General features: G+C 48.8%; 1 protein-coding gene across 1 annotated transcript in view; it reads right to left on the minus strand.

Annotated features, from left to right (window-relative positions):
* Nucleotides 1–420: 420 nt before the first annotated feature.
* The window catches only part of TNFRSF1A (TNF receptor superfamily member 1A), a 26,327-nt gene continuing 17,292 nt past the window's right edge, over nucleotides 421–9,455 (minus strand). The window contains exons 2-10 of the mRNA XM_019527366.1: nucleotides 7,307–7,499; nucleotides 6,810–6,938; nucleotides 6,361–6,492; nucleotides 4,214–4,292; nucleotides 3,871–3,944; nucleotides 3,580–3,702; nucleotides 3,214–3,251; nucleotides 2,196–2,355; nucleotides 421–1,704 (exon numbers count right to left, since the gene is read on the minus strand). Coding sequence (XP_019382911.1) covers nucleotides 1,436–1,704; nucleotides 2,196–2,355; nucleotides 3,214–3,251; nucleotides 3,580–3,702; nucleotides 3,871–3,944; nucleotides 4,214–4,292; nucleotides 6,361–6,492; nucleotides 6,810–6,938; nucleotides 7,307–7,499 — 1,197 coding nt within the window. The 3' untranslated portion in view covers nucleotides 421–1,435. The remainder of the gene's footprint in view (nucleotides 1,705–2,195; nucleotides 2,356–3,213; nucleotides 3,252–3,579; nucleotides 3,703–3,870; nucleotides 3,945–4,213; nucleotides 4,293–6,360; nucleotides 6,493–6,809; nucleotides 6,939–7,306; nucleotides 7,500–9,455) is intronic.

A 9,455-nucleotide genomic window follows, 5' to 3' on the forward strand; every position in this document is an offset into this window, starting at 1 on the left:
GTTTACACACAACTCTTTTCCCCACCCTCAGGCAGCAAGTTCCTACTAGCTTCCTTGTGGCACCACAATTGAATCTATATACAAAAAAAAAAAAAATCAGATCTTTGATTTCACCAATCTGATGCCCCATTTCTGGCTACAGCCCATTCTACCTGCCTCTGAGTCACATCAAACCTCTGTTCTCCTTTCCCAGTGCCAGGTAGACAGGACGGTGAGGGGGAAGGGAGGGGAGGGGAGGGAAAGAAGCATATCTGGAGCAGTATCCCTGGATGTTGACTTCTGGGTGGTCCAAAAATGGTTGCCCCCACAGCTAGCAATTGGCCACACTGCTGCTGGCAGCACAGCATCCAGAGATTCCCCAAGCACAGGGCTGGCCTGTCACGCCTTTGGGAAAGGAAATAGACAAGTACAGGATGGATGCACAGTTACAAATGTGGATTTTATTTCAGAATTCTTAGTGTATTTACAAATTAAGAAAAAACCTCCTGCAGGCAACAGACTAAAAAATTCACATTCATGAGCTATGACAATAATCTGTGCCCTCAGGTCCACCCACCCCACCCAGGCTCACAGCCTTACAATGAAAGCCAAATGTGGTAACTATTCCATAATAAGCCAGATCTCCCAATCCCAGGAAATCCTGGGAGAGACTGGGAAGTAGTGTGAAATTATTCAAAGGTCCAAAATATATATACAATTATATTTGCCATTCTATTCGATTCAGCACATTGCCCAAAGGCAGGCATGCAGACAGATACGCCCACTTGCCTGCCTCACCTGTATGCAAGCAGAGACACAGAGATGGGTGTGTGTCGTGGCATGCTGCACCTTTCCATACACTGTCATTCACATACCCACACAGACTTGCCCATTCACTCCAGTCCATGCACATGGACATATGCAAATGCTTTTGTTAATGCTAACATACATACAGAAAAGAACTAGAGAAATAGCACCAACCATTTCACCTGACCTATCAGCCCCCTTATTTCTTTCTCAAGCACCCAAACAGACAGTAACTTCTTCCCATTTCCAACACGGCCAGCACTCAGCTCCTGAGTCCCCATGACTACTCCTTTCCCAGGGCTGGAAGGCTGAGTTTTGCCTGGCAAGTTGGCCTTCCCATCTTGGTCACAGAGTCCATATGTCTTGTCCTATAACCTGCGCTACCCTATTAGAGCTGATATGGGACTCTCTTCTGGTTTAAAGATATAACTGATTTTGTGGTTCATTGAGAAGCAATCCTTTTCTCCAGCATAATGTGCTGCCAACCCCAATAAACCCACCATAGGGGGTAAAAAAGAGAGATGGAGGAATGGCAAGAAACAGACAAGGAAGGAAGTTGACTTTCTCTGAAGGGACCAAACTGGAGAGAGAAACACTGAAGCAAAAAGAGATTAGGCCTATGCAGGTGGCAGGGATTGGAGGGGAGGAACTAGGGCCGCCTGGGTAGAGCCTCCTGGATAGCCTCGCTGCAGCCACTAAGCTCCATCTGGTTGAGGACACAGCTGATGCACTCCACAGTGGCACCACGGCCCTTCTTCAGCCTCCACTGCTTCAGCATCTCATAGTGAGCATCCCGCACACGACGCTGCTCCATCTCAATTTGCTCAATTTCATAGTCACTCAGCCCCAGGCGCCGTACAAATTCCTTCCACCGGTATGGCGGCACATGGTCCACCACAGTATAGAGGACATCAGGGTCTGCAGGAGAAAGGGGAGATGTGAGCAACAGGGTAGGGCACAGGAAAGGGAGAGAAGGGGCCAGATGAAATCATGGGGCCTGCAAGCAGAAGCTGATAGTACTCTCTGGGTAAGCATCTACCCCAATTCAAGTTGTGCACCTCAAAAGGTACACATCATATCTGTGCCTGCCTGAGCCTGCCCACAAAGGCACAGAGTGATATGCACCAGGCTGCTCTTCTATACATAGGCACAAGTGCACCAGGTTACTCTTGTAAAAATACCTGCAGTGGGCCAGCACTTCATCTTCATATCATGCCATACGGCAGGCCACCAGCTCCTGGGCACAAGACTATGAGCAGATGCAGGAGGCATGCAACTACCACACATCCACTATGGGCTGGCCTCACCCAGGCACAAGGCCTTCTCCCTCCTTAGACAGAGGGATGCAGATAATGTACACAAAACAGACTCAGACTCCATTGCATCCCACCTCCTCCTTATACACTCACTGTTTGGGAGCTGAGCCTTTCCAGCAGGTCCCACACAGTCTGGTAGCTCCTGTGAATCTGTTGCTTTTGACACTGGCACTTCCACTGCAGTGACTGTCAGTGTTTCCTTCTGGGTGTATTCCACAGGGAAAACAGCAGTTTTAATCCCGTTGTTCATAGCCTGAGAGAGACAGTGAGGGTCTTGTCACATCAACAGGTTACCACAAGGTCAGCCAAGCTGTGAACTTGTAGCACATCATCTACACTGTGGGTAACTAGCTTGTCCAGACCATTTATTTACCCTGGAATCACCACAGAGGCAGTCCAGTACCACACCTATCAGAAAGAGCTGCCACTGCACACCAAATGGGGCAGAGAAGGGTAGAGAAGCAACAAAAACCTGCTGCTCACCTTGCTTGTGGAAGCGGGACTAAACAGTTATTTCCTACAGAGCTTGAGGATTTAACTTTCTCTTGGCATCAGAAAAGAAAGTCTGGGAGGAAAAGTATCTTTTCAGCTCTGGGCTCTCCAATCTCATATCCCGGAGCAGGGAGGTGTCTTTCTGCATAGTCCAGGGAATACATTAGGGCAGGGTCACCATCCTGGGGAAGGCACAGTGTTTAGAGCCCCTTGACCCCAAAGAGATAGTGACAGAGAATGACCTCAGAACTGCCATGAACAGGCTTTGAAGAGGAATTTAGTGAGCTGGATCTACCCAGCCTGACCAAGTCAAAACTGAAAGAAGTGTGTGCATGTGAAGGAGCAAGACATAAAAACAATCGTCTAAGATTCCCAAGGGAGAGGGAAACACAGTGGGTCTGAGCCAGGAGATAGGACCTGTCCCCCAGTAGAAAGGAAAAGGGGGTCCATGAACCTTTAAGCACAGGCCCAGAGCACAATAGCTCATGCCATTTGGAAGCATAAGCCTTGGAGGCAGGCTGACAAGAACAGTTTTGCCCTAGGCCAGGCAGAGTGGGACTAAGGAGAATGGTAATTTGAAGGAAAAGGGGAGGTTTCAGTATACTCAGTGGTGTTTTACCTCAGGTATCTTCTCCTTGGTTGGTTGCTGCACAGAAACTGAAAAACAAAGGGAGGGGGGAAATTATTCTCACTTCCTGTCCTCCAAGGAAAACAGGAAAAGCAGCTCACGACCACGGACATCCTCAGAGCTCTGACCTCACTTGAAAGACTGGGGTAAAATGCACTTGTCCCAGCACCAAGTTCAAACAAGATGCAGGTGACAGGCAGGAGCATGGATGCAAATCTGAAAGAACCACACCTGGGAGTTCATCCTGCCCCCAGGGACCTCTGCCATGTAGCAAAGCAAACCAATGGGATACTGAGCCCCAAGTGACCCTTCTAACACTCGCTGCACACATCCCTCCCCGGCTGGCATTGTACTCACCACAGGAGTAGAAAATATGACTTGGCACATTTTTACGAATATGCTTGATCCATCTAACTGCAAGCAACAGCACAGGAATGCCAATTCCGAATGCAACAAGGCTGATGAGGCAGATGAGAAGATCTGGGTTGGGGAACAACTGAATGAGTAAAAGAAGGAAGGAAAGAAGACCTGGGATAGAGCAGGAAAGGAAAATGCATGGAAGTGGAAGGGGAAGTTGTGGAGAGGCAGTAATGGGGGAGAGAAAAGGAACAGACAGGGAGTGATGCCATCTGGTCTCCCTGGACTTACCTGGCTCTGGGGAAACTACTGTAGGCACTGGAATCACTTTCTTACAAGGCTCCTGGCACATCTCTGTATTGCAGCTGAAGGAAGGAAGTAGAGGTCTGAGTAGGCAGGCAGGACATATGAGAGCAGAGTGTGCTGTGTATTCCCAGAGACTCTCCCCATTTCACAGCCGCCAGCAACAGCACAAAGGGCAGGCTGGACCTGGCAGATGAGGCTATTCAATCACACTGCAGGTCAGTAGCCTGTGGAGTCTGGCTTAGCAGAAAGAAGGCCCTAAGAGAAACTCTTCCCACCAAGACTGCTGCTGGAGTCATTCCCCAGGAGGTAGGGAGATAGGGTGACCCACCTGTTACAAGGGTAACAGTTGTTTCTTTCCAGGAAAAATCCACTGTGACAGTGACAGATGGAGTCTCTGTCTTTCTCACCTGCCAAGAAAAGAGAAAAGTGACCAAGGAGGAGAGGAAAGCAACAAGGGAAGAATCACCTGAGGGTGGGGAAAGGATGTTTTCTCTCTGTGGGTGAAGGAATTACTAATCCGGGAGTAGAAAGAAGGGAGTTAATTGTTCCTCAGAATCGAGGAAACAGGGAAATGTCACAACTCCAGAGTCACTGGAAACTGAGGGGCTCTACAACAGAGCTGAGGGATCACTCTCATGCACAGAGATTGTGGAGGGGCACTGCTCTGGTGTGGGTGTGATGGGGCGGAAGGCTGGAAAGAGCTATGGTAGAGCAGGGAGAAACAAACCACCCCAAAGCAAGGAGAAGGGCAGATTCACATTAGGCAGGAAGAAGAAGTAGCTCCAGTGCATCAGGGATGGGAGGGAGAATCAGGCCCTGGAAGGGGGCAATTGCTTCAAGATGTGGGTGGTGCCTGGACAAGACTTGCAGAGTAAAATGCTCTGAGGCAGTAAGAAAGGGAAGGAAAAGGAGAAGAAATTGCCTGGGGAAGTGGGGGTGTCACACCAAGACCAGATTTGGGAGGTGGGAAACAACTAGAGGGCAACAAAATGGCTCCAGGAGTGGTGGGGAGAGTCACTGTTCAGCAGGAAGGGGGTGTGGGGAGTGCTGTGGGTAGGAACTAGGGAAGGAAACTGCCCAAGGAAAGAGAAAAAAAAGAAGTCACTTCGGGGCAAGTGAGTGTGACAAAGAAAGACTGGCAAGGTAGAAAGGGAGGAGGCTCCTCTATGCGGCAGGGGATCCAGTTCAGGGAGGGTGAGAGACATGGAAGGGCAAGACATCCACTGGGGGGGAGCAGGAGAGGATACCTGGCTGGAGGGCATGCTGCAGGGCAAGGTGGAAATCAGACTAGAGCAGTAATTCTGAACCAGGACAATATGAGACCCTTTTAAGGATGAAGTGCAGTATTAGCACAACCAGGTGTGCAAACACCTACACATGGTTCACAAGATAAACCTGGGGCTTTCAAATAGTATCAAACACATTCTGACCTGTTGTGGCCTTTCTGAGTTCTTTGCAACAGGAAAATTGCTCTGGTATATTTTTTTACTTTGGGAAAAAAAAGTGAAAGCTAAGAGCTGGCTAAAAGGTTGAGAATGACTAAACTAGAGTTACGGAGAAGTCAGAGGAAGTCAAAGTCAGGGAGATGGTGGGGGATGAAATCACTCTGTAAGTGGACATGACATTTCTCCAGGACAAGAGAGAGAGATAGGGAAAAACCACCTTCAAATCAGGCAGATGATAGAGAAGAGACCACTGCTTCTGGGAAGGAGAGTGGCGGTCACTGATCAATGGCAAGGAACAGAAGAGGAAGCAGAGGATGTATCATGCCAGGGAAAGGAGCAGAACATTTTTCCAGGGCAGGGGTGAAGGGTATGTGTGTGTGTTTAGGATCAATCCAGCTTGGTGAGTGGAACAGGGAAGAATTGCTTCAGAGCATGAGGAGAAAGTACCCAAGCCAGGGCAAAAGGGAGGGGAGGTGGACATCTTTTCTGAGGCAGACAGATCTTGCTCCAGTGAGTGGGGAATAGGGGAAGGAAGTATGTGACAAAGGCAACTTCTCTTGGACATGATCAAGGATGGAAACTGCTCTTGGGGACAGAAGAGAGGTAGGATCTGTATAGCAGGAAGGGTGTAAGGTGGATGGGGAGGATGTCAGGGGCCAGTGGGAATTGGCAAGACTGTTAAAGAACCAGAGAGGGTGAAACCATTCCCAACCAAGAGAAAGAGGACAGAAGAGACAGAACCACAAATTGTTCTGCGACCAGGAATATGTCTCCCCTAGGATGAGGGCAAGGCAAGGAGGAACAGCCATTGCTTTATCCCAGCAAAAGCCAGCACAGATACTAGAGACAGTTCAACCATGACAGCATGAACTCTGTGCAAGTTAATTTTCCCTGCTTCTGGGTAGGATCAATTAGACTGCAGAAAGCTCCACACAGCTACGGCAAGGCTGTTTCAAGTCCCTGGGCAAACTCGTTTCAACAGAGCCCAGCTATCAGTGTCACCTGGGGAGGGACTGTGGTGTGCACTCACATTGTTGCACAATGGTTCCGTTAGGACACAAGCTGCACTTCCTACATGAAGGTCCAGACAGATATTCTTTGTCTCGACAGCCACACACCGTGTTCTGCTTTCGGGTGCACTCAGACACTGTTATCTGGTTCTCTGAGGACAAGTGAAAAAGAGATGATACTACCCTTTTCCCACCCTCCCAGAAACAGGCCAGTCCAGACAGACAACAGTCATTGCAAGCCAGTAAGGAGCTGGCATCAGGAGCCTGATGAGCGTTCCCATCTAAACTCCATCGCCCCTGTTGCTCTTGCACAAACCACCTATACCCTCTCTTCCCCTCGACCTTCCTCTCCCCACCCAACAGCCCCTCCAGCTCTCCAGCCCCTCATCCCCACCAGCTCCATTTCTCCCTGCAGCCCAAATTCCATCACCCACTTCCCCCGTTCCCATCTCCTACTGAGGAAACTCACTTGGACCACATTGACTGCACCGGAAGCATTTGGGCACAGTGTTATGTACATCTGTGTATGTACCACTGGGGCATACTTTGCAGTCAGGCACCTCCTTACGGCTCCGACAGTGACCTACCAAGTAGGTCCCTAAAAAAGAACCACCTATTAGGAATCTGACAGGAAAAGAGATGCATTCCCCCGGGCTGAATGAGAAATTAGGAGGTCCCAAGGATATGGGGAGGAGTGGGAGTAATAACTCACAGCTGAAGGTGTAGGGTTTGGGCAGGGGGCATGTGGGAGGGGACTGTTTTCTTAGCCCAGCAGGAGTTGCTCTCACCAGGATGAGGGACAGTGACAGCACAGGGGAAAAGAAGGAAGCCCAGAAAAGGAACTTCTATCAAGGCAAGAAAGCATGAGACACCCAGAGGGCAAGAGTTACTTGGCCTGAGTGCAAGTGATGGTAATGCCTCTAAGGTCTCATTAACAAGTACCCTCACCATTACAGCCTATCGTACCTGCGTGACACCGCATGCAGCAGTGGGTCTTATTGGGGTGTAGGTATTCTCCAATGTCACACTCTAGCTCCTCCTCTTTCCCCAAGGGGTAGTTGAGGCTTCTTCTGCTCAGTGTTTTCCCATGGGATTGTGGGGTGTCTGGGGGTAATTTTGAGAATTCTTCACCCCACACCCAGGCAGAGGTTAGAATGAGCTGCAAAGGAAGAGATGATCACTGTGAGATCATTTGAAGGGACTCACCACAGGCCCCAGCACCAGCCCTCACCTCTGACTGTGACCCAACTAACCTCACCCATGTTCCAGCGAGGTGCTGGAAGGGACCTTCCGCCTGAAGATGGTGAACAACTGAAATCACGAGTCACGCTCAAGAAAACCCAATCCCTGTTGCAATTTTACCAAAACCTTTCCCTCTGTGCCCTCTCCTTCCATTTTCTTTTTTATATACTTTTCAAGCTGCTCAGAAACTAATATGCTCCAGAACTGCAAAGGCTGGCAAGCTGCAAGATAGGAGGCTGTCTTCTGAGGTTAAATGGTTTGGGTTATAGGGTCTACTATAACCACTGATGGAAATTACTATCAAAGCTGAACACTATCTCAGCACAGAAGTCCTTATAAGTGAGGCTGGTTTTGGTCAGCTTGCTTCCTTGTGTTTTGCTTTCTATCCTTCTCTGTCCTTCTTATATACTATTTTAAGTTGTAGGTGTAATAAGTGTCCATCCACTTATGTCCAACTATCACAGGGCATTTTTCTCTTCTTTTCCTCTGGTCTTTTTCTCCCCCACATTTCCCCCTTCACCACACTTCTATGGTTTGATTAGAAAAATCAGCTTAGCAAAATCATAACTTTCTAAATGAGCTGACATGATTTTTGGTTATAACCATATCAATCATCTCCATCTTTTAGGAAAGGTTACAGATTTCATAGATTTTGGGGTCTGAAGGGACCTATTAGATCACTGAGCCCTGCTCTGGGCAGGAAAGAGTGTTGCAGTCAGATGACCCCAGTCAGGTGTTTGTCCAATCTCCTCTTAAATACCTTCAAGGAAGGGGGATAGCACCACCTCCCTTGGAAGCATATTCCATATTTTGGCAACCCTCACTGTAAAGAATTTTTTTCTGATGCCCAGTCTAACTCTGCTCTTTCATTTTGTGGCCATTGTTTCTAGCTACCCCAATGGGCGCCCTGATAAACATCGTATCCCTTATTTCCTGCTGTCCCCCACGATGAGTTTGTAAACAGCCACAAGATCATCTCTCAGCCTTCTCTTGTGGAGGCTAAAGAGATTCAGGTCTCTCAGTCGGTCCTCATAGGGTTTTTCTGTAGGCCTTTAACCAAATGGGTGGCCTTCCTCTGAACCCTTTCCAAGTTATCCACAGCCCTCCTGAAGTGCGGTGCCCAAAACTGGACAAAATACTCCAGCTGTGACCTGGCCAATGCCGCACAGAGGAAAAGCATCACCTCCATAGACCTGTCTGTGATGCACCTACTTATGCAAGAAACAGTGCTGTTAGCTTTATTTATTGCTTCATCACATTGGTGACTCATGTTCATTTTGGAGTTGACTACGACTCCAAGATTCCTTTCTGCAATTGTGCTACTTAGAATGGTCCCTCCCAGACTACAGGCGTGTTGATAATTCTTCCTCCCTAGATGCAATGCGTGGCACTTATCTTTGTTAAACTGCATCCTATTCTGTTCCACCCACTACCCCAGCCTGTCCAAATCTGCCTGGATGCACTCCCTGCCCTCTAGTTTGTTTACCTCACCCCATAGGTTGGCGTCATCTGCAAACTTGGACAGAGTGCTTTCTACTCCCTCATCCAAGTCACTAATGAAGATATTGAATAGTACCGGTCCCAAAACAGAGCCCTGGGGGACTCTGCTGCCCCCATTTCTCCAGGTAGAAACTGACCCATCCACCACCACTCTCTGGGTGCATCCCATAAGCCAATTTTCCACCCACCAGACTGTGTAATAATTTACATGGTGCTTGGGCCAGGTGCCAGATGATTGGAAGGTAGCAAATGTGGTCCCCATCTTCAAGAAGGGGAAGAGGGAGGACCCGGGTAACTATAGGCCCGTCAGTCTTACCTCAATCCTGGGGAAACTCTTTGAGAAGATCATCAAGGAGCACATTTGTGATGGGCC

This window comes from Gavialis gangeticus, unplaced genomic scaffold (genome assembly GCF_001723915.1).
Source record: "Gavialis gangeticus isolate Ggan-Ray unplaced genomic scaffold, GavGan_comp1, whole genome shotgun sequence".
Classification (NCBI taxonomy): Eukaryota; Metazoa; Chordata; order Crocodylia; family Gavialidae; genus Gavialis; species Gavialis gangeticus.